At 42.3% G+C, this 25,439-nt stretch overlaps 1 protein-coding gene across 1 annotated transcript in view; it reads left to right on the forward strand.

Annotated features, from left to right (window-relative positions):
• Window positions 1-11,791: 11,791 nt before the first annotated feature.
• The window catches only part of CDS2 (CDP-diacylglycerol synthase 2), a 72,418-nt gene continuing 58,770 nt past the window's right edge, over window positions 11,792-25,439 (forward strand). The window contains exon 1 of the mRNA XM_049868815.1: window positions 11,792-12,026. Within this exon, the coding sequence (XP_049724772.1) occupies window positions 11,970-12,026 (57 nt within the window). The 5' untranslated portion in view covers window positions 11,792-11,969. The remainder of the gene's footprint in view (window positions 12,027-25,439) is intronic.

Below are 25,439 nucleotides of genomic sequence, written 5' to 3' on the forward strand. Positions count from 1 at the left end.
GGTGATTCTGACCCTAGGCGCGGGTTGAGTTGGGGCGTCAGGGGCTCCCAGGCCTGGGCTGGGGGTCGTGAAGCCCCAGATTTGTGGTCACTAGAGAGTCGCCGTGTCTCCTCAGCTTCCCGCTTCAGGGTGGAAAGTTACCAGCCAAGAAAGTGAAAGCGAAACCCAAATCTCGCCTACAAGGAAGGAAGAGCTGACTTGTAGTCGGAAGAGTGTATCAAAAAAAAAACACCTAAACCTATTGCCGTCAAGACAGTTCTGACTCATAGCGACTCTATAGGACCGAGTAGAACTGCCTCAAGGTTTAGAGGGAGCGGCTAGTGGATTCGAGCTACCAACCTTTTGGTTAGCAGCCGAGCTTTTAACCACTGCGCCACCTTATAGAAGTGACGTGCTCCTAAGGGTCAAGCGATATAAGTGTACAACCTTACGTTTAAAAAAAAAAGTTATTTCAGTTCCCCGGCACATCTCTTAAACCACCTTTCCACGCATAGCAAGGGCAAATAAATTCTCAATTATGTACTAGACTTTTTTTTCTTGTGTATTTTCCTCCTGGTTTGTTCTTTGTTGTTTTGCTTATGGCCTTTCTCTTAAGTTGCTTTTAAGTTTTATCCTGGTATATAGCGTTCTTCAGTTTTTCTACCACGTATCTAGGGGTGGATTTCGATTTATTTATCTTGTTGAGGATATTTTGTGCTTCCAGAGTCAGAAGATTCGTCGCGGTCATCAAGTCTAAAATCTTCTCATCCATAATGGCTTTAAACATTGCCTTTCCCTACTCTGTTCTCTTCGTCTGGCATTTCTATTAGACATATCTATTTTACTGAATTTAAGATACCCTCAGTTATTTTTTTCAGTTGTTAGATGTACTGTTATTTTATGCAGTACAAGAAAGGAAAAGAAATGCTGTCAAACTATCATACAAGCTTTATCACTTAGAAGTTCTACTTTCTAATTATTGAAAGAGCTTTTAGACTTTCAAAAACATTTTATTCATATTATCAACTTTGTGCATACATAACAAAGAAACTATAAGCAAAATAAATTAGTTAGGGCATGGATAACTTCTTTCCACTGTCAGAATTTTCCCATTTAGTTGTTGATACAATAAGTCCCAGAATTAAGAATGTCAATTTATAGACTAGTAGTTAAGAACAGACTGCCATAAAGCCTATTGTATTAAAAATTTGAGTTATATACAATGGTTCATAATAATGAACACATGTACTACTTTGTGATGCTCAGGAAAACATTGCTGGGCTGAGCCGATGGGGGCTGGAGGAAGGAGAAAGAGCACGTTGCCTACACTGTTGAGCGTGTAACTTGATATTATGGCTTAAATTTTCTTCTTAATTTACCCTTGTTACCATGCTTCCAAAGTGTAAAACCAATACAAGTGCTGGGGATGCATCAAAGAAAAGGTAAACCATCACAACTGAAAATGAAGTGGAAATAATAAAGCGATTGGAAAGAGCTGAAATGCCATTGGTCGCTGGAAAAGCGTTAGGCTACAGTCGGTCAACGATGGGAACAATTTTAAAGGCTAAAGTGAGACTGATGGAGCACGCGAAAGGCTCTGTCTTCCCCAATGAAAGCTACAATTACAACAAATTACTGTTGATAATTTGGTGAGATGATCAAAATGAGCGTAATATGCCTATTAGCCTTATTTTAGTGCCTAAAAAGGCTCAAAGGTTTTTTTAATGATTTGAAAGCTGCACGAGCAGCATGTGAAGGTGATTGTGATGAAGAACTCCTGGTGAGTAGGGTTTGATTCTAGAGTCCCATGAGTCAGAATTGACTTGACACAATGGGTTTGGTTTGGTTCCATTATTTCAAACTGAGGGCAAATTTACATAACATTAAGGTGCAAGGTGAAGCAGTGTGTGCCGATGTAAGTACTGTGAGTGATTTTCCTGAAACATTTGAAAAAATTATTGAGGAGGGAAGTTATTTGCCAGACCAAATATTTAATGTAGACAAGACTGGCTTGTTTTGGAAAAAAATGCCTGAAAGGACCTAATTTCAAAAGAGGGACAAAATGTACCACAGCAGCAGATGTTAACCTCTGAGGAAGAAGACCAGGACCTAAAAACTCCAAAACCGGAAAAGTTTTTCACAAAAGAGTTAGCTGAAGCCTTTCATCTCATCGAAGCAGGGATGGCAAGGTCAGAGGAGCAAGATCCTAATACAGAGAGGTTCACCAAAGTTTACCATACAGTTACCTAGGGCCTCAACTGCCACAAGGCCATTTATGACGAGAAAAAGAAAAGCTATATACAAACCACCCTTGATGTCTACTTCAAGAAGTTGTCTCTAGTAGTAAACCTCCACCCTCCAGGTGCAGAGTGAAACCCTGACTCTCCAGCACCAGGCCCGTCCTTTCCAACACCAGGCCTACCCTCTTCAACAGTAGCCATTTCTCCATCATCTTTTCCTGCATCATCCAATTATTAACGTTATCATAATGTTACCTTGTGAATGCCCCTTCCGGTATGCAAGACATTGATGGAATGAGAGTATTAACCTTTTATCATGATCTTTTTTCTATCTAAACTCTTGTAAGAACTGTTTGTTCTTATTTTTTTACAGTACCGTATACCTGTACACATACACACACACAGATTCTCTCTTCACTGTAGTACCGTATGTAGTTACTTCTATTATTACTGTATTACTATCAGAATTATAATGTTTAAGATGTTTTAGTGTATTTGGAACTGTTTCTTAAGTATTTTATATACATAAAACAAAACAAACCCATTGCCTTTGAGTCAATTCTGACTCATAGTAACCCTATAGGACAGAGTAGAACTACCTCAGGGCTTCCAAGGAGCGCCTGGCAGATCTAAACTGCCAACCTTCTGGTTAGCAGTCGTAACACTTAACCACTACGCCACCAGGGTTTTCTTTATACACATAAAAAAAAACATAGAAAGGTAAAATATATACTGTTTACTATGACAAAAATTTGACTAACTGATGCTAAACAAGAATGGTATGTACCTGTTCTAACTTACCTACAAATTTGACTTAAAGACAGATGTAGGAACGGATCTTGTTCATAATCCAGAAACTGTCTGTACTGTTGTTTTTCCGTTTAATATATTCTGTATGGTCAAGGGTGGTGATGATGAAGCATTTTTCAAAAGACTGCCCCTCAATAGACATAGGCACACCTATGTCGATTACTGCGTTATACACAATAGTAAAAGATGGAAACAACCTAAGTGCCCATCAACGGATGAATGGATAAACAAATTGTGGTAAATACATACAATGGAATACTATGCAACAATAAAGAATAATGAGGAGTCCACAAAACATAACATGCCTGAACCTGGAGGACACTATGCTGAGTGAAATAAGTCAATCACAAAATGACAAATATCGGATGGTCCCACTATTATGAAAAGTCAAGAATAGATATACACACAGAAAGCAACATTTTTTGACGGTTACCAGGGGCAGGAGGGGGGAAGGAGAGGGAATCACTTTCTAGATATTAGACACTTGTTATTTTTGGCGATGGGAGAGACAATACCCAATATGCATGAAGTCTGCACAGCTTGACCAGTATAAATGAAAACACTAAGAAGTATACAAGAAAAAGAGATAATTTCAGTAAATGCTATAATATACAATTTTGCAATAACAGTAATAACAACCAAAATATGTGTGGTTTCATAGGTAGATATGTATGTATATATGTGTATAGGAAGACATGAGAGTAAGTACAAGCATGTTCATGTATAGGTGTATCTGTAGGTATATGTATATACATGTTTGTGTGCTGCGTATGTATCCATATATATTATAAAACACATAGGGGGCACAGTTATAGAGACCTACTAGAAATAACCAAATACATCGCAGGATTGGGTTACTGGATTAAAAGGCTTAGGACCATAGTCCTGTGGGACAACTTAGTCAACTGGCATAACATGGTTCATAAAGGAGGTAATGTTCTACACTTAGTTTGGTGAGTAACATCAGGGGCCTTAAGAGCTTATTAGTGATAATCTATTGGTCTCTACTCATCTGGAGCAAAACAGAATTAAGGGAAACTAGAGACTCAAAGAAGAAACTTGGCCATAGGACTAGTAGCCCACACGAACCACAGCCTCTTCTAATCTGAAACCAGAAGAACTAGGTGGTGCCTGGCTAACACTACCAACTGTTCTGATCAGGGACACAACATAAGGTCCCAGACAGGATGGGAAAAAATGTAGAACCAAATTCAAATTGCTAAAAAAGAACAGACCTACTGGACCTGTAGAGACTAGAGGAACCCTCAAGACTATTCCCCTAAGATACCCTTTGAGCTTGGCACTGAAGCTACTCCTGGAGGTCACTTTTCAGCCAAATAATAGAATGGCTATAAAATAAACAGTACCACCCATGAGTAATGTGCTCCCTTAAACTATGGACTGTATGAGACCAAATGGTCAACATTTACCCAAAAGCAAAGATGACAAGGCAAGGAGGGGGAGGGAAGCTAAATCAGTAGAAGCAAAATGAACAGAACAGAAACAGTGGGAATGTTGACACATTTTGAAAATTGTAACCAATGTCATGGAACAATTTGCATAAAAATTGTTAAATGGGAACCTAATTTGCTGTATAAACTTTCACCTAAAACACACACACACACACACACAGAGTGTGCATCTATTGTCTGTGGAGTCCCTGAGTGGTGCAAACCATTAACTCATTTAGCTGCTAACTGACAGGGGGGAGGTTTGAGTTCACCCAGAGGAGTCTCTCAAGAAAGGCCTGGCAATCTACTTGTGAAAAATCCACCACTAAAAACTCTATGGAACACAGTTCTACTCTGACGTGCCTGGAGTCGCCACGAGTTGGAATCAACTTGAGGGCAACAGGAGTTTCTTCTAAGTCTCTGCCACCCATTTGTAAGTTTTGATGCAGGCATTTTGTTGCTTGGCATGTAAGAAACTGTCTTTTTGCATAAATCTCAAGATCAAAACGTGACATAGGTTCATCTACTTGTATTTTCCTTTCTTAGGTCCCTTAAATTGTTGCTTTGCAAAATGTGGAATGCATTCATTCCTACAACGAGGAACAGTTGGCTCACTGATAACAACTGTATGCTTTGCTACTCTGTTTCAATGCTTTCTGCTTACCTAATTGCATTTTGTTTTAAGGCTGAATCAGAATGTAAGCCCCAACCATGTGGTGCCCACAATGCACAGGAATCAGTTGAACTGAGGACACAGGAATGACTATGGCCTGTGGTCAGAGGAGGCTTTCCAAGGAGGTAGCATTTAATGCCAAGAAGACAGCTGTTTGGAGAGTGGAAGGAAGAGCCTTCTAGGCTGAGAGAATAATAGCATGTTTTAAAAGAACAGCATGCTAGGTGTTCAGGTAGGAAGGAGTTTGTTGTGGAACTCAGAGATTGCTGTGTCAGGTGAACACTGAACAATAGAGAGAGTGCTGCACGCTGAGGTTGCAAAAAAAGACAGGGGTACTATCCTATAGGACTTTGTAAGCCCTCTACAAAGATGGGCCACCACCTGTCAGTTAGTTTGTCGCACTGTGTGTTGTACAGTTTATCAGTCTGTTGTACTGTGGTGGCTTTTGTGTTGCTATGATGCTGAAAGCTAGGTCACTGGTATTTCAGTTGCCAGCACTTGGCACCCATGGTGGACAGGTTTTAGCGGAGCTTCCAGAGTAAGACAGACTAGGAAGAAAGGCCTGGTGACCTACTTCCAAATATTAGCCAATGAAAACCTTATGGATCACAACGGAATATTGTCTGATATACTGCCCGAAGATGAGTGCCCCAGGTTGGAAGGCACTCAAAATCCAATGGCTGCTACAATGGATTTGAGCACACCAACAACAGTGAAGATGGTGCAGGAATCCACAACTTGAACAACACATTGTTCTGTTTTACACAGGATCGTCGTTGAGTCAGTGCTAACTCAATGGCATTGAGTCAGCGCTAACTCAATGGCAACTAAAAACAACAGCAATAACAGCAAAAACCAAACTCATTGGCATCAAGTCAATTCTGACTCATAGCCATCCTGTAGAGTAGAGCTGCCCCACAGGGTTCCCAAGGCTGTAATCTTTACCGAAGCAGACTGCCACACCTTCCTCCCAAGGAGCGGCTGGGGGGTTTGAACCGCAGACCTTCTGGTTAGCAGTTGAGTGCTTAATCACTGCACTACCAGGGCTCCAAAACAACAGGTCCTCTATCAGTGCAAGGGAAAGTTATCAAAAAGGGCTTTGACATGATCAATTTGTATTTTAAGAGGCTCAATTTAAGATCTAATAAAGGTGCCATTCCAATCAATGGGAGAAAGAATAAATTGAGCAACTTTTGATCAAACAATTGGTTAAAACTTTAGAAAAGTATAAAGCTATAGATTCTTACTAACTATTCATCAAAATTAATTCCAGATTGATTAAAAGGTTAAAATTCAAGTAAATGTAAACTTAATAAGAAATGGAAAAAAAAATTGGTAAATAGTTAATGAGATCTTTCTGTGGGCTTCTAAGAATAAAGACAAAGGAAAAAACTCTAAAAGACAACAAATGACTGACAAAGTTTTTAGGCACGCTTTAAACGAAAAAACGAAACCCGTTGCTGCCAAGTCCATTCCGACACACAGCGACCCCATAGTTGCCTAAAAGCGCTGTATTAGTGCATTTTAGGTTTCCAGTGACAGAGACCCCATCTCAAAGTGACTTAAGAGAAAAGGAGAATTTGCTCAACAAGTGAAAAGCCAGAGAAGTATCTGGCATCCAATGTCCCAGGCCCAGTCATAGTAAATATGTGGAAAAATGGCTAGCCACACTAATGACAGCACTGGGCCACACTAATATGCAAAAAAATGTAAATGAAAAGAAGATAGAATTTTAACCTACAAAATTGGTAACAATTGTGTTAACACCCAGTGTTAGGAAGGGATTCAAGGAAACGGGCAAGTTCATCCATCGCAGGTGTGGATACAAATTGGTCTATTTTTTCTTGTGGAAATTTGGAAATGTGTATCAAAAGCCTTAGAATTTTATTTATTCTTTGACTTAGAAGTTCAGTCTTTAGGGCCTTTTCCTAAGGAAATGGTCAGAGGTGCTTACTAGGATAAGTGTGTTTATGAACATTTCCTACAGAATTATTAATAATTCCTCTCAAGTTGGAAATAACCTTAAAGCCTAAGAATATGGTCTTTGGTAGGTAAATGATGGTAAATCCATAAGACAAAATACTATACAACTTTTAAAATACCATCCTCAAAGAATATTTAAAGATAAAGAGAAAAGTCAGGCTATGAAATAGTATAAATAGTATTTGAATTTTCAAAGATTGGTATATCTAGGTATATGTGCACAGAGCATAGAATGAGAAGGGAAGAATGTGAAATGTTAACAGTAATTATTTGTGGCTGACGGTCATTATACTTTTTTACAATTTCCACTCTTTCTTCAACAAGCATGGTTTGTTTGGAAAATGTTAACAAATGTTGGGAGAAAAAAGCTATAAACTATACTGTTTCCAGCAAATACAAGGTGAGAATGTGCAATATATCTGAGTGATTCTCAACCCTAGCTGCACATTAGACTCATCTGGGCACATTAGACTCATCTGGGGTGCTTAGGGGGGAAAAAAAGCCTATTTCCCCAAGGCCCCGTCTCCAGTGATTCTTATTTAGTTGATCTTGGGACTTTTTTAGAAGCTTCCCAGGTAATTCTAATGAATGACTAGGATTAAGAAGCTCTGTTCCAACAATGTATGATCAATAGATGAATATTTGTGCTCAAAGCCACCTGTTTCCCCATGTAGACTATTGGTTTGAAAAACTAAGACCTACGGTTTTTGTCAGAGAGGAGACTGACATACAGCTTAGATGGAACGTCTAGTCTAATAGGTTTGTAAGTTTGTGGGAGTGCAGGATTCTTTTTTTGAGGCTTTAAGAAGTTTAACACTTCTGCATAGCCTCTTCTTGAATCCATTTTGCACATCATCTCATTAAATTGAAGAGTTTTAGCTACCTGAGAACACTTGCCAAACTAAGAGCCAGAAAGGGAATGTGAAAAACAAGATAAAGAACAGAAAAGGCCTATTTCATTTATTGATAGAAGTGCTGGTAGCACAGTGGTTAAGTGCTCGGCTGCTAACCAAGAGGTTGGCAGTTTGAACCCACCAGCAGCTCCACAGGAGAAAGATGTGGCAGTCTGCTTCTCTAAGGATTACAGCCTTGAAACCCTGTGGGGCAGTTCTACTTTGCCCCATAGAGACGCTATGAGTTGGAATCAACGCAGTGGCAAAAGATTTAGTTTTTGGTCAGTTTATTGATAATCCTTTGGTAAGAGAAGCGGAAACCACTCATTCAGGAAACTAAAGAATGTTTATGTCATTTGTACCATTTCAGTTTTCAAACTTGGAGATGAGGGGAGGTGTTTTTATTTATTATAAAATGATGATAGCTATTTTTTTATAGCAATAGCTGCCACTTACACTCAGCTCACAATCAATCAGCCTGCACGTTCCATGCTTGTTGTTAGGTGCCCATGTTTAAGCCCGTTGTTGCAGCCACTGTGTCAATCCATTTCCTCAAAGGTCTCCCTTTTTTTTCTCTGACCCTCTGCTTTACCAAGCGTGATACCCTTCTCCAGGGACTGTTCTCTCCTGATAACATGTCCGAAGTATGTGAAACGAAGTCTTGCCATCCTTGCTTCTAAGAAGCATTCTGGCTGTACTTCTTCCATGCTAGTTACCTCTATTAATCAACATTCTAAAAACAAATAAACTCGTTGCTGTCCAGTCAATTCTGACTCATAGCAGCCGTATAGGGCAGAGTAGAACTGCCCCACAGGGTTTCCAAGGAGCAGCTGGCAGATTTGAATTGTTGACCTTTTGGTTAGCAGCCAAGCTCTTAACCACCGGGGGTCTATTAATCAACACAGCATCTAAAAATAGTGGAACTAATCATGGAGTGCAATGAAAAGAAACCACTGCATACCATATATGCCCCAAGCCTGGAAGAAATGGCCTCAGAAGAAAGAGCTAATACAAGGAACGGAAAAGAAAATCTGGGTTAGAGGAGATAATGCAAGGTAATGTAAAGGAATCAAATTCTTTTTTCGTAGTGAGACTGGTCTATGTAGTGTCTAGAGTTATACATTAGTAAGTAGAACTATAAGCAAATTACTTAGCATTATGGTGGCAATCACCATTACAAAACTCAAATCTTTAAAGCCTTTATCTCAAGGGAATGGAACCCAGCAGGGCTGGGTGTGAAGATTTTTTACTTTGAATTTCTTTCTACAATTGAGGGATAGGCGCTAAAGCTGGCTGGCTTAAAGGCCTCTTAACATGACTTCCAGACACGTCTGAGTACCTGATCCTTGTTCTCCACAACACTGACTTCAGGAATGTACTTGACTTGAGCCTGGTTAGACTGAGAAGGCTGAACGTGATGGATGAGAAATTTGTTTAGGCCAAATTGTAATGGATTCTCTATCCTATCAATGATATTAAAAACAAAACAGTTGCTGTGAAGTTAATCCTGACTCATGGCAACCCCACGTGTTGCAGAGTACAGCTGTGCTCCATACGGTTTTCAAGGCTGGGACTTTGTGTAAGCGGATTGCTAGGTCTTTCTTCTGAGATGAGTCTGGATAGGTACGAAGCACTGACAGTTGGCAGTTGAGCGCTTAACTGTTTGTGCCACCCAAAGCCAAAACCATAGCAATTCCAACTCATAGCAACCCCATGAGGTTTCCAAGGCTGTAAATCCCTACTGAAGTAGACTGCCACATCTTTCTCCTGTGGAGCCCCTCATGGTTTCAAACTGCCGACCTTTCGATTAGCAGTTGATTGGTTTAACCCCCGTGCCACTAGAGCTCCTTGTGCCACTCAAGGACCCCTGCAATCATGCTGTACAGGCTATAATTCTGACCCAGGTGCATTGGTTCTCCAGCCTCCTTTACATCAGGCTGGGTTTGAAACAGCTGAGCTTCGGAAAGGACTGATGTGATGCTCTCATTCAGATGTGACATTTCAAAATTTGTGTCCCCACAGGTGAGGGTGTGGATACTAACACCTCCACGAGTCTCAGAGGATGACCTTGCTCTGTGTCGACATCCTTTGAGGCCCTTACATAATAAACCTGGCTCAATTTACCTAAGAGATGTCCCGTCTTTAGATCGAGAGGCAACCACTGACAGTGGTCAACCTGGTCCCACTAACTTCAACAGAGTAAAAATCTTAAAATTACCACTAGCATGTTATTTACTTTTATAAATAAAATACCAAAAGTCAAAATAAAACAAAAATCAAAGCCTTTTCTAAATAAATTATGCCCTGAAGGGAGTGGGCTCTTTTTCCAAAAAACAAGTATTTGTGCAATGCTGTTATTAAATAGGAAACAAAACATACCCTGAGTTCAGTGCTCCTCCGAACTTATTTTACTGTCACTTCGAAGCAGTTACAGGAACACAGAAATATACTGATATAAAATCAGGAGAATAGGATGCCCATCTCAGAATCCTCACTACTTCTCCGAGTACACATAGCTCAGGCCAATACGAACTCCATATACTTGCAAGTTTCCCACCTTGTTAAGATTATGATATGCTTTTTTTTTTTTTTTTTTTAAGGGCAGAGACCCCATTTTACACCTGTTTTAGATCTTTTGTTACAAGGCAGCGAATGAACTGAAAGCAAAGCTGGAGCAACACAGGCGTAACAGTGAATTCTGGGAGACGGTACAGTACAGTGGTTTCAGTGTGTGGGCTTCGGTAAACAACAGATGGATGTCGTAATTCTTCTCAGGTACCTTCTAGACCTTGGCTAAATCATTTAACTTTAGGAAAATTTAAATAAACCATTCAAGTACTTAAGATGTGTTAGGTACATAGAGGACTTGGCAGTGAACAAAGTAGACAGCATTCCTGTCCAAAAGCCTTCGATCCAGAAGACAGACAAGAAATTTGATATACCGTGGAAGTTTGTCATTAAAATAAAAATAGCATAAAGCACAATAAAAATTAAAAAATAAAATAAAAATGGTATCCATTTCCATGCGTTGTGTGGATTAAATGAGATAAACCACGTAAAGCCTTCGCTCAGCTCAGTGCCTAGCACATAATTAGCCTCCCTCCTCTTGGAAACCCTGGTGGCGTCGTGGTTAAGGTTGGCAGTTCAAATCCACCAGGCGCTCCTTGGAAACTCTATGGGGCAGTTCTACTCTGTTCTATGAGGTCGCTAGGAGTCGGAATCGACTCGACAGCAGTGGGTTTGGCCTCTTCCGAAAGCTCAGCCCACCTGGCCCCTCCACCCAGGGCCTACCAAGCGCCTGCCTGGGTATGTGTGATGAAAGAGCCCCGGCCAGGAAGGCCGTGCCGGGCTACCGGCCAACACGAAGCCCAGGGCAGCAAGCACCCGCCGGGCTGGAGCCCCTGGGAAGCCCCCGCTTGCTCTCGGTAACCCATTACTGCTAGGACCCAAGGCGCCAACGCCGGCCAGCCCCCGTCAGGCCTGATCTGCCATTGACAAATCTCCCTCGGAAACTCAGGCTTTTCCCCGCCCTCTCACGCTGTTGCCCAATGAGCGCCTCGCGGCTTCGCCCCGCCCCGCCGCCCCGCCTCCCCGTCGGATTCGCGCCATTGGAATCTCCGGGGTCGTGATGGCGGCGGTGCGCTTGCGCGCTCGCTGCAGGGCCCTCCTCCCCGGGGGAGGAGCAAGCGGGCGGGGGCTCCGGGAGACCGCACGCACTCGGCCGGGTCGAAGGCAGGCGGTGGCGGCGGCGCTGGGCGTGGCCGGGCTCCAGGGCGGGTGGCGGGGCGGCAGCGGGCCTGCGAGCCGCTGAGGAGTTGCGCACCGCTGGGGCTGGGCGAGGCGGGGCCGGCCGAGCGGAGTTCGCGCGCGCCCGCGCACAGCTGCCCGCTCCGGGGGCTGCGCTGCTCGGCCGCGAGAACGTCGCGCCCGGGTCTCCAGCATGACGGAGCTGAGGCAGAGGGCGGCCCGCGAGCCGGACGCACCGCTCGAGGACAAGGTAGAGGCGGTGTCCCGGTGGGCGCGGCTCGGGGCCGCGGCGCCCCCCAGAGGCGCGCGGGGGGCACGCGCAGAGGGGTCGTCACACTCACCCCGGAGCCTTTGTGGCGGCCGACAGCGGCCCTGGGCCTGGGCAGCACCGAGGGTCCTCGGGGGTGGGACCCCGCGGAGCGCGCGTCGGGCACAGCAGATCGCGGAGCTCGGATCCCAGACTCGGCTTGGGGTCCTTTTGCGGAGTGGTATTACCCGGGCGCAGGAAGGAGAGCGCGGGGCTGCGCATGGCCGCTGGCCGGGCGACTATTGGGGGTTCCCTTCCCCACTTCCCCGAAGCCTTCCTGGATGTGAAGATGTCGCGATCCGGCAAAGCTTTCTCTAGGAGGCAGCTCCTCTGAGCGCAACTTAGACTCTTCACTGTCTTTTAAAATTTGTTATTTTTTTTTGGGGGGGGGTGTCAAGACAAAGCCATAGGGTTTACCTCCTAGGAGATTTAAATCCCTTCTTGAAAGTTAAACTCATTAGCAGAAAAGTCTCTTGACTCACGCAGTGAACCAGCTCTTTAGCCAGTAGATTTTGGAAGGTGCGTTCCGAAATGATGGGCTTGTTGCCTGCTCCAAGCCTGGGCATTGGTGGGGCAGAGGAAGAGGGTAAAAAGGAGGCCATCTTGGCAGGGACACAGCTGGTTGGGGGCGAAGAGGAGAGTAAGCTCCTTTGGTTGAAATCAAAGGTTTGTTTAGAGGAGTTCAGGAATCTGGAGCATGGTTGTGTTTGGAGGACGTTGAGTGACAGGGTTGGGACTTCGTGGTTAGTTTTAGTGCTTTTCGAGTAAGCGGTGGTCAGGAGCAGTGTATCTGGAAAAATCATCTGACAGTGATGTGTAGAATGGATTGGAGGGGGTCTGGACCAGAATGAGAGATACAGTTTAACTCAGGGATTGCCAAAAGGTGACCTACACATGTTTTATTTGGCCCACGTTGCTGTAAACATTAGAAGATTTCCTCTACCCATCTGAATCTCTTGCTTATCTTGGGTAATGGGAAAATCAGCCATCACTCCCCACTTGATTGATGATTGCCTGGAGCCTTGCACCAGGCCCGCAGCACCTGCTATGGAGCCTGTAGTTTTCGATTACTAGAGGAAAGAGGCATTAGCCCTTAGGAGGGAGGAAAGCACAAGACAGGCTGTCTGTCAGTGGAACAGTTATGCTCAGAGGAATGTTGACAGGAGTAGGGAAATGTGTGGGTGCACTGGCAGGGGCTTGTTTGAGGTTAAAGATAACGGGGTTGTAACAATTTAGTTGTTGCTGTTAACAGTGGGCCATCTAAGGAGACCTGCGCATATTGATTCTTAGAATTATAGAGGATTTTGGACCGGGGATGAGGATTTAGGAGTCACCTGCAGACACTAGATTGGTCTGTGTAGCTCAGTTTAAGATTTTGGGTGAGAGATCATACTTAATGTTAACGGAACTTTGTGGGCCTAAACCCATTGCTGTCGATAGCAACACTATAGGACAGAGAACTGCCCCATAGGGTTTCCAAGGAACGGCTGGTGGATTCGAACTGCCAAGCTTTTGGTTAGCAGCTGAATGCTTAACCACAGTGCCACCAGGGCTTCTTGTGGGCCTAAAACAAAAAAAAACCAAACCCAGTGCCGTTGAGTTGATTCCGACTCATAGCGACCCTATAGGACAGAGTAGAATCGCCCCCTAGAGTTTCCAAGGAGCGCCTGGTGGATTCAAACTGCCGACCCGTTGGCTAGCAGCCGTAGCACTTAACCGCTAGGCCACCAGGGTTTCCCTCTTGTGGGCCTAGAGGGTGTGAAACCTCCCCCCGCAAAAAAAAAAATCCAGACCTGTTGCTGTGCTGTCCATTCTGACTCATGGCAACCCCATGTGTTAAAGAGCAGAACTGTTCCATAGGGTTTCCTTGGCTGAAGTCTTTAAGGAAGCAGATGTAGTTAAACACAGACTGTGCCACCCAGGGACATAAAAACTACACTTACTAATGGTTAAAAAAGAAAACCATGGGGGGTACTCCTTGGATCCTTCTACAGATATAAACTGCCAGTTAATTATTAAATACTTTATCACCCTATGTTTTAGGTACAGAAGATTTGAGGAGCTCTGCTTGTTACAACTGCACTTACCCCACTTACACAATGCAGAATGCCTGGGGCCGTGAGGTTCATTAGTTCAATGTGGTTTCCTGAAACACAGCAGCTACTGCGTTTTATTAAAACCCTAATGTAGTCCATTAGCCCAAAACAAGGCAGTCACCCTGCCTACCCATCACTCAGCATTTCTAAATTATCATGGATAAATTTTAATAAGGACACATTTTAAGAACTGTGAAGTGGAGTATTCACCTTTGACATGTATAGAGAAGACTTTTTCAAAATCCTGATTTATTCTGTTTTGTAGTTTGGAGAAAAACTTACTTCCATGATTCTGGCTTGTAGTAGGATCCAAAGAAATTAGCAATAATAAAACAAGGCTGTCTTCTCAGGGAAGTGAATTGTGGAATGGGACTGACTTTTTTATTTCAGAGCGAAGGAATTCAGAGGACAATTTCAGGTCAGTTCTTTAAAAGAACTGGAACAAATTAGAAAGATTCATTAAAATGTTACAGTTGCTTAACTGCCGTGGCTAACTTGTCTGGTAAATAAAGCAGACAATTATTAGTTTCAAAATAATCCACAGAATGTTTATTATAAAAGTCCAAGTATTTTATTATATTTAGCATCTTAGAATGGAATTTTCAAAGCCAATTGCTAATAAAGGAAATGTTGTCCTCTGGGAACAGTGCTTATAATTTTAGAGTCCCAAAGCAGCATAGTTGCCAAACTAAGAAATTTGAAATTTCAGCATTGGGAATGGTTCCGCCCAACCATGATTTTTCTGATGGAGATTAGGAAGGAAAAGGCTGAGACCGGGGCCTAGAGGTTGGCATCTTAAACCCTACTGTTGGGTTTCTCTTTCAGGAGACTTTGTTTTGGAGGTGAGAGTGAAGGTTCCAGGGTTTTCTGCTTTCCTTAGGTGCCGAAGTGCTATTTAAATTAGAGCGTTACATGTTTCAGACATCCTTTCTAGATAGAAGAAACAGAATAAAGAGGAAGCAGTGACATCTTTTAGAAAGGTGAGTTTACATTTTAACTGAAGAGTGGTTAAGAACAGGGGCTTTAAAAGTCAGCTAGATCCATCTTTAACCTGGGCCTTGCCACTTAATGACCTCTTTGAGCAAATCGCTTAGTACTTGTATAAGCCTCAGTTTGCCCATCCATAAAATGATGGAGAGAAAACAGCATCTGCTTCGTAGAATATTTGTGTGAATTCAATGAGTATGTTTATTATGGGCTTTGCACATTGTAATGATTCAAATGTAAGATTCTGGCATTACAGATTAAAATGTATTTTTATGTGAAAAAAATTTTGATGTTCACCTTTCACTCTTTTTTTTTAAATCAGAAAAATATTGTGTTTTTGTGAAAGTTTACCTAGCAAATTAGGTTCTCATTTAACAATTTCTATACATACTGTTTGGTGCCATTGGGTATGTTTTCCATAATATATTAGCTTTCTCATTATTTCCATTCTGGTTGTTCTGTTTCCCTTAATCTAGCTTCAGTGTCCCCTCTTACCTTCTCATCTTTGGTCTAGGGGAAATGTTTACTGTTTGGTGTCATATGGATGATTAGAGGAGCACAGTACTCACAGGTGATTTTATTTATGAGTCCATTTGTCCTTTGGCTGAAAGGTGACCTCTGGGAGTGGTTTGAGTTCCAAGTTCAAAGAGTATTTTGGGACAATAGTCTCGGAGTTTCTCTAGCCTCTGCCAGTCCAGTAAGTCTGGCCTTTTTTAGGAACTTGAGTTTTTTTTTTTTTTTAATTGTACTTTAGATGAAGGTTTACAGAGGAAACTAGTTTCTCATTTAACAGTTAATACATATATTGTTTTGTGACATTGGTTCCCAACCTCATGACATGTCAACACTCTCCCTTTCTTGACCTTGGGTCCCCCCATTGTCAGCTTTCCTGCCCCCTCCTGCCTTCTCATCTTTGCCCCTGAACTGGTGTGCCTGTTTAGTCTTGCTTTGTTTTATGGGCCTGTCTTATCTTTGGCTGAAGGGTGAAACTGAGGAGTGACTTCATTACTGAACCAAAATGGTGTCCAGGGGCCATACTCTCGGGGTTTCTCCAGCTTCTGTCAGACCAGTAAGTCTGGTCATTTGTGTGTGTGTGTGTGTGTATGTCAGTTAGAATTTTGTTCTGCATTTTTCTCTGTCTCTGTCTGGAACCCTCTATTGTGATCCCTGTCAGAGCAGTTGGTGGTAGTAGCCAGGCACCATCTAGTTGTGCTGGACTCAGTCTGGTGGAGGCTGTGGTAGTTGTGGTCCATTAGTCCTTTGGACTAATCTTTCCATTGTGTCTTTGGTTTTCTTCATTCTCCTTTGCTCCCGACAGGGTGAGACCAGTAGAGTATATTATATGGTCGCTCCCAAGTTTTTACAATCCCAGATGCCACTCACCAAAGTAGAATGTAGAACATTTTCTTTATAAACTGTGTTAAGTCTATTGAGCTAGACATTTCCTGATACTGTGGTTCCCAGAGCCCTCAGCTCAGTAATTTGGTCCCTCAGGGAGTTTGGATTAGGAATTTGAGTTTTGTTCTACATTTTTCTCCCATTCCATCCAGGCCCATCTGTTGAGTCCCTGGTCGGAATGGTTGGTAGTAGTACCTGGGCACCATCTAGTTCTTTTGGTCTCAAGGTAGGTAAGGCTGTGACTCATATGAGCTATTAGTTCTGTGGGCTAGTTTCTTCTCTGAGTCTTTGGTTTCTCTCATTCTCTTTTGCTCTGGAGGAGTGGAGATCAATAGTTATATCTTAGGTGGTTGCTCACAAGCTTTTAAGACCCTAGATGCTGCTCACCAACCTAGGATGTAGTACATTATCTTTATGACGTATGTTATGCTGGTTGACCGAATTGCCCCATGGGACTATGGTCCCAAGATTTCAAATCCAGTAATCCAGGCCTGTGAGGTGTTTGCTTATGTCTAGGAAGTATCTGTAATTGTGCTCCCTGTGTGGTTTATTGGAAACCCTGGTGGCGTAGTGGTTAAGTGCTATAGCTGCTAACCAAAGGGTTGGCAGTTCAAATCCACCAGGTGCTCCTTGGAAACTCTATGGGGCAGTTCTACTCTGTCTTATAGGGTCGCTATGAGTTGGAATCGACTCGACGGCTCTCGGTTTGGTTTGGTATTTATGGGATTTATTACGTATATAAATATATACAGAGCACGCATAAACATGTATATACATGTGCCTGTAGATACACCGGAAACCCTGGTGTCCTAGTGGTTGAGTGCTATGGCTGCTAACCAAAGGGTCGGCAGTTCTAATCCGCTAGATGCTCCTTGGAAACTCTATGGGGCGGTTCTGTTCTGTCCTATAGGGTTGCTATGAGTCGGAGTCGACTTGATGGCACTGGGTTTGGGTATAGATACACCTGTACATGCACACCCATATACTCATATGTGCCTTCCCATGTACATATATGCATACATACCTACCTGTGTAACCCCACAGATATTCATGTCACATGCTTTGTACGTGTTATCAGTAGGGACCAGTCCCTGGAGAAGGACATCATGCTTGGTAAAGTAGAGGGTTAGTGAAAAAGAGGAAGTCTCTCAACAAGATGGATTGACATGGTGGCAGCAACAGTGGGCCCAACAGTGGGCCCAAACATAGCAATGATTATGAAGATGGTGCCGGACCAGGTAGGGTTTTGTTCTGTCGTACATAGGGTCACTATGAGTCGGCACTGACTCGACAGCACTTAACAACAGCAACAGTTGTCGTGGTAAAATTGTACAGCATTTACAAAATTGTCCCTCATTCTTGCGTACTTTTTAGCGTCTTAATTTACATTGGACGGTTTGTGCGGGCTTCACCCATATTGCGTATTGCCTTTCCCATCACCGAAAATAGCAAGTGTCTACTGTGTTTTTTTTTTGTGTGTGTGTAGAAAGTGATTCCCCCTACCACCTCCTCCCATCCCTGGTAACCATCAAAGGACATTGCTGTGTGTATGTGTATTATTGACTTTTTATAAAAGTGAGACTGTACAATATTTGTCCTTTTGTGATTGACTTATTTCACTCAGTGTAATGTTCTCCAGATTTTTCTGTGTAATAGATGTTTTACAGACTCCTTATTATCCTTTACAGTTGCGTAGTATTCCATTGTACGTATGTACCACAGCCTGTTTATCCATTCATCCGTTGATGGGCACTTAGGTTGTTTCCATCTTTTTGCTGTTGTGAATAATGCTACAGTGAAGGTAGGTGTGCATGTGTGTATTCATGTTACTGCTCTTATATCTGCAGGATACATACCTAGGAGTGGGATTGCTGGATCATATGGCATTTCTATTTCTAGCTTTTTGAGGAAACGCCATACTGTTTCCATAGTGGTTGTACCATCTTACAGTCCCACCAGCAACGTATAAGAGTTTTAAAGCCCCCACAACCTCGCCAGCCTTTGTCGTTTTGTTTTTTTTTTAATCATTGCCGCTTTTGCAGGTGTGAGATGGTATGTCATTGTAGTTTCGATTTGCATCTCTCTAATGGCTAATGATGGAGAGCATCTTTTCATGTATGTATTTGGAAGACTGAGTGTCCTCTTTGATGAAGTGCCTATTTATGTCCTTTGCCCATTTTTTGATTTGATTGCTTGTCTTTTTGTGTTGAGTAGTTGAAGTTTTCTGTATATTTTAGAGATTAGGCCCTTATCAGATAATGTCCTTGCCAAAGATTTTGTCCCAGTTGTTAAGTTCTGTTTTTGCTTTCTTGGTAATGTCTTGCGATAAGCATACATATTTAATTTTTAGGAGGTCCCAGTTATTAATTTATCTTCTGTTGCTTGTGCATTTTTAGTTTTGTTTGAAAGACTATGCGGAAAATTAGGTCGCCCAGTTTTGATCCTGTGTTGTCTTCCAGGAATTTTATAGTTTTAGCTTTTAACATTTAGGTCTTTGATCCATTCTGAGTTAGTTTCGTGCATAGTGTGAGGTATGGGTCCTGTTTCATTTTTCTGCATGTGGGTATGCAGTTTTGCCAGCACCATTTGTTAAAGAGACTTGTTTCTTCCCTCGTTGAATGGACTCTGATCCTTTGTCGAAGATCAGCTGCCCATAGATGGATGGATTTACTTCTGGGTTCTCAATTGCATTCCATTGGTCTGTGTGTCTGTCATTGAACCAGTACCAGGTTATTTTGATTACCGTAGCTTTATAGTAAGTTTTGAGATCGGGATGGTCTTCTCCTTCAATATTGCTTTAGATATTTGGGGCTTCCTTCCTTTCCATATAAAACTGGGGGTTAGTTTTTCTATTTCATTAAAGACTGTTGTTGCGATTTGGTAGTATCGACGTTTTCACAGTGTTAGGACTTCCAGTCCATGAGCATGGAATGTTTTTTCATTTTTGTAGATCTCTTAGTTTCTTGCAGTAGTGTTTTATAGTTGTCCTTATATAAATCTTTTATGTTCCTGTTTAGGTTTATTCCTAGGTTTTTTTTCCTTTCGAGGGCTATTGTAAATGGTATTGATTTCTTGATTTCCTTTTCAGAATCCTCCTTGTTAGTGTAGAGAAACCCAACTGATTTTCGTGTGTTGATCTTGTACCGCGCCACTTTGCTGAATCCTTCTATTAGTTCCAGTAACTTTCTGGTGGAGTCTCTGGGATTTTCTATGAATAGGAAGGATGATGTCACCTGCGAATAAGGATAGTTTTATTTCTTTCCAGTTTGGATGCCTCTTATTCCCCTTTCTTGCCTTATTGCTCTGGCTAGGACTTCTAGTACGATATTGAGTAATAGTGGTGATAAAGGACATCCTTGTCTTGTTCCCATTCTTAAGGAGGATGCTCTCAGTCTCTCCACTGAGAATAATGTTGCCTGTTGGTTATATATATACATATACCCTTACTTATGTTGAGGAGTTTCCCTTCTCTTTCTAGTTGGCTGAGAGTTTTTATTAGGAAGCGGTTCTGAATTTTATCCAGTGCCTTGTCTGTGTCAATTGAAGTGATAATGTGTTTTTTTTTTCCCTTCGTTTCATTTATGTGGTGAATTACAGTGATTGATTTTCTGAACCATCCTTGCATCCTGGGAATAAATCTCACTTGATCGTGTTGTATTATTTTTTTGACATGCTGTTGAATTCTGTTTGCTGGAATTTTGTTGAGAATTTTTGCATTTATATTCATGAGGGATATTGGTCTGTAATTTTCTTCTTTAGCAGTGTCTTTGCTCAACTTTGGTATCAAGATTATGCTGGCTTCATAGAATGAATTAGGGGTGTTCCTTCCTTTTCTATGTTCTGGAATAGTTTGAGTAGAATTGATGTCATCTCTTCCCCCTGAATGTTTGGTAGATCTCTCCTGTGAAGCCATCTGGGCATGGGCTTTTTTTTTTTTTTTTTTTTAAAAACAGTTCAATTTCTTCTTTGGTTATTGTTCTGTTCAAATTTTCTACCTGTATTTGTATTAGTTTAGGTAGGTAGTGTGCTTTCTAGAAATTTGTCCATTTCTTCTAGGTTTTCAAATTTGCAGGGTACAATTTTTCATAATACTGTAATTATGATCCTTTTTATCTCAGTTGGTTTTGTTGTAATGTCACCCATCTCATCTTATTTTGATTATTTGCATCTTATTTTTTTCCTTTGTCAATTTGGCCAGTGGTTTGTCAGTTTTTTTTTTTTTAATTGTGCTTTAGGTGAAAGCTTATATAGCAAATTAGTTTCCATTTGATAGTTTGTATATAAAGTGTTTCATGACCTTAGTTTCGTTCCCCACTATGTGTCTGCACTCTTGCTATTCTCCATTTTCTTTTGTCCTGGTTTTCTACCCTATCCTGCCTTCTCATCTTTGCTTTTGGGTAGATAATGCTGTTTTGATCTTGTGTAATTGATTGTTCCAAGGAGTACGACCGTCTTGGGTATTATTGTTTATCTTATGTACTTGTGTATTTTTTTAGCTGAGAGGTTGTCTCCGGGAATGGGTTCATTTCCAGGTCAGAAGGATGTCTTAGGGCCATAGTCTTGGGGGTTCCTACTGTCTCTGTCAGACCAGCAAGTTTGGTCTTTTTTGAGAATTTGCTTTTTTTTTTTTTTTCCTACAATTTTCTCCCACTCTGTCCAGGACCCTCTAGTGTGGTCTTAGTCAGAGCAGTTGGTAGTGGTAGCCGGGCACCATCTAGTACTTCTGGTCTCAGGGTTGTGTAGGCTGTGGTTCATGTGGTCCATTAGTCCTTTGGACTAATTGCTCCTTTGAGCCTTTGATCTCCTTCACTCTCTCTTGCTCTGGATGGAAAGAGACCAATAGTTGTATCATGGATGGCTGCTTGCAAACTTTTAAGACCCCAGATGCTACCAAAGTAGGATACAGAGCGTTGTCTTTATGTACTATGTTGTGCCAATTGACATAGATGTCACCTGAGTCTGTGGTCTTTTGTCTTCTAGCCTGGGAACTTCATCCCGCAAGGTATTTGATTATGTCTAAGAGTTTCCCTGACTATACCCCTTGTGTGCTTTATATGAGCTGCACCTACAGTCCTGTATGTAGAAATATCCACCACCAAATGTATATTTGCCAGTGAGCGTATTCCCTTATATCCTTACGTACCTGTTGGTGTATCTAGCTATTTGTCTATTCATAAATTATTGTTTAATATTATTGCTGCAGGATTGTCTGTGTTATAGTAAAAAATAGTTACCTTAAAATTACTCTTTATTCTTACATTCCTTTCAGCATCCTCTCTTGCCTATATAATGTATTGCCTTTCCTCTCACTAGTATTAACTTGTGTGTGTTCTGTCTAATTGGTGATTCTTCCTCCCTCCCCCAGTAACCATCAAAGAATCTTTTTTCTTTTCCTGTGTGTAAACCGTATTTATTTTTTATTGTGCTTTAAGGGAAAGTTTACAAATCAAGTCAGTCTCTCATACGAAAACTTAAACACACCTTGCTATGTACTCGTAGCTGCCCTCCTCCTAATGAGACAGCACACTCCTCTCCAGCCTGTATTGCCTGTGTCCATTCAACCAGTTCCTATCCTCCTCTGCATTCTTATCCCACCTCCAAACAGGAGTTGCCTACATAGTCTCATGTGTCTACTTGAGCCAAGAAGCTCACTCCTCACCAGTATCATTTTCTGTCTTATAGTCCAGTCCAATCCCTGTCTGAAGGGTTGGCTTTGGAAATGGTTCCAGTCTTGGGCTAACAAAGGGTCCAGGGACCATGACCTCCGGAGTCCCTCTAGTCTCAGTCAGAATATTAAGCCTGGTCTTTTTATGAGAATTTGAGGTCTGCATCCCACTGTTCTCCAGCTCCATTAGGGGTTCTCTGCCTGTGTATAAACCTTTTGTTGTTACTTTATAGTAGTGGTCTCATACAATATTTGTCCTTTTGTGACTGACTTATTTCAGTCAGCATAGTATCCTCCAAAATCATGTTGTGAGGTGTTCTAGGATTTGTCATTATTTTTTATCGTTGTGTAGTATCCCATTGTGTGTATTTACCACAGTTTGTTAATCTGTTCATCTGTTGATGGGCATTTAGGTTGTTTCCATCTCTCTTAGTTATCTAGTGCTGCTGTAACAGAAATACCACGAGTGGATGGCTTCAGCAAACAGAAGTTTATTTTCTTACAGTAGTAGGCTGGAAGTCTGAATTCAGGGTGCCAGCTCCAGGAAAAGGTTCTCTCTCTCTGTCGGCTCTGGAGGAAGGTCCTTGTCATCAATTTTCCTCTGGTTTAGGAGTTTCTTGGCACAGAAACCTGGGGTCTAAAGGATGTGGTGTGCTCCTGGTGCTGCTTTCTTGGTTGTATGAGGTCCCCTTGTCTCTCTGCTCCCTTCTCTCTTTTACATCTCAAAAGAGATTAGTTTAAGACACAGTCTAATTTTATAGATTGAGTCCTGCCTTCTTAACATAACTACCACTAATCCCATCTCACTAACATCATAGACATAGGATTTACAACACATGGGAAAATCACATCATATGACAAAATGATGGACAGCCACACAATACTGGGAATCACACCCTAGCCAAATTGATACACATATTTTTGGGGTACACAATTCAATCCATGACACCATCTTTTTGCTATTGTGAGTAACACTACAATGAGCATGGGCGTGCGTATGTCTATTGGTATTATGGGTCTTACTTCTTTAGGGTATATACCAAGGAGTGGAATTGTTGGATCATATGATATTTCTATTTCTAGCTTTTTGAGGAAGCACCATACCGTTTTCCAAAGTGGTTGTACCAACAGTATAAGAGTTCCAGTCTCCCCACAACCTTATCAACATTTGTTGTTTTCTGGTTAGTGCCAGTAATGTCAGGGTGAGATGGTATCTCACTGTAGTTTTGATTTGCCTGTCTCTAGTAGCTAATGATTGCGAGCATTTTTTCAAATGTATGTTAGCTACCTGAATATCTTTGGTGAAGCGTCTGTTCGTATCCGTTGCCTGTTACTTAGTTGGATTGTTTCTTTTTATTGTGGAGGTGTTGAAGTTTTATATAAATTTTAGAGATAGTCCCTTGTCGGATATTGTCATAGCCAATTTTTTTTTTGTAGCCAATTTTTTTCCCCCAGTCTGCAGTTTCTCTTTTGACTCTTTCGGAGAAGTCTTTTGTTGAGCATAAGTTTTTAATTTTTAGGAGGCCCATTTATCTAGTTCATCTTGTGCTGCGTGTGCATTTTTAGTCGTGTTTCGTATACTATGTCGTATATTAGGGCCCCCAGCATTGTCCCTGTTTTTTCCTCCATGATCTTGATAGTGTTAGGTTTTATATTTAGGTCTGTGATCCAGTTTGAGTTAGTATTCGTTTACGGTGTGAGGTAAGGGTCCTGTTTTTTTTTTTTTTACAGGTGGACATCCAGTTTTGCCCGCACGGCTTATTAAAGAGACTGTCTCTTCCCCCATTTAATGGTCTTTGGCCCTTTGTTGATCCAGCCCACAAAAACCCAGTGCTGTCAGCTAACCATAAAAAAGCCCACAAAAACAAACCTGGTGCCTTCGAGTTGATTCTGACTCAGCAACTCTATAGGGCAGAGTAGAACTGACCCATAGAGTTTCCAAGGAGTGCTTGGTTGATTTGAACTGCCAACCTTTTGGTTAGCAAACGTAGCTCTTAACCACAACACCACCAGGGTTTCCAGTTGACCATAGGTGGATGGATTTATGTCTGGGTTCTCAATTCTGTTTCATTGGTCTGTGTGTCTGTTGTACTAGTACCAGGCTGTTGTGACTACTGTGGCTGTATAGTGTGTCCTGGGAGCAGATGTTGTGAGGCTGCATGGGGATGGCCTGGGGTAGGCATAAGCCTCTGGTTGCACGTCTGACAGTGCAGGAGTGTGTACTGCGGATCATGGGTGTGGGGGTGGAAGGGCTCACCCCTGGTCACTGGGTGGGTGGGGGGAGGAGGGAATGTGCTTCCCTAGTCTCTGCTGTGGTGCTGTTGCACTCCCTGCAGAGTGCAGCCAACGATCAGGACCTGACCCTGACCAAATGCGAGGAGTGGGGGGCTGTATAGAGTCTCGTTGAGTGGGGGATCTATAGCCACCACTCCAAGGATCCTCCACTCTGCCTGCGCCACCCACCCAAATGATCAGGGACTGCTGCTGGTGAGTAATTCTGTCCCTGTTTTCTGGCTCCCTCCCTGCTTTTGGTCCCTGGGATCCCTAGGGCTCTTGCCTGCCTTCCTGCACTTTTCCTCCTCAGATCCGGTGCATGTTCTCACCTTGCTTTGCTCCGGTTTGTTTACAGAGTATCTCTGTCTCCTGTTGGGGATTCCAGAGGGAAAGTTGCCTTCCTGTGGTCCTTGCCTGAGAAAGCTGCTTGCTTTCTTTCAAGATGGCCGCGCTGAGCTGAGTCAGCTGGGTGCTTACAGTCGCTAAGTCTCCTTGTTTACAGTTTTCATTCAGTTTCTCCATTCTTCGGTGTTCAGTCTAGTCCTTCATCTTTCCGTTTGCTGTTCTGGGTACCCAAATTGTCAACTGTATCTGTTTTACTTGGTTTCTCAGTTCTTTGCTGCAGGGGGATGGCAAGATATGTGTGATTAAGCTGCCATTTTGGGCTGTCATAATTTAAAGAGTTACCTTTTAAATATCTTTTAAAGAGTTATTTAATCTCATTGGAGCTTAAACCCGTTGCCACCTAGTGGATTCTGACTCATAGTGACTCTATAGGACAGAGTAGAACTGCCCCATAGTGTTTTCAGGGAACGCCTGGTAGATTCGAACTGCTGACCTTTTGGTTAGCAGCTGTAGCTCTTAACGACTACACCACCAGGGTTTCCCACTGGAGCTTAGAGGTGGCTATTTGATAGAAGAGGATACCCAGAGAGT

The sequence above is a fragment of the Elephas maximus genome, chromosome 25, assembly GCF_024166365.1.
Source record: "Elephas maximus indicus isolate mEleMax1 chromosome 25, mEleMax1 primary haplotype, whole genome shotgun sequence".
Lineage (NCBI taxonomy): Eukaryota > Metazoa > Chordata > Mammalia > Proboscidea > Elephantidae > Elephas > Elephas maximus.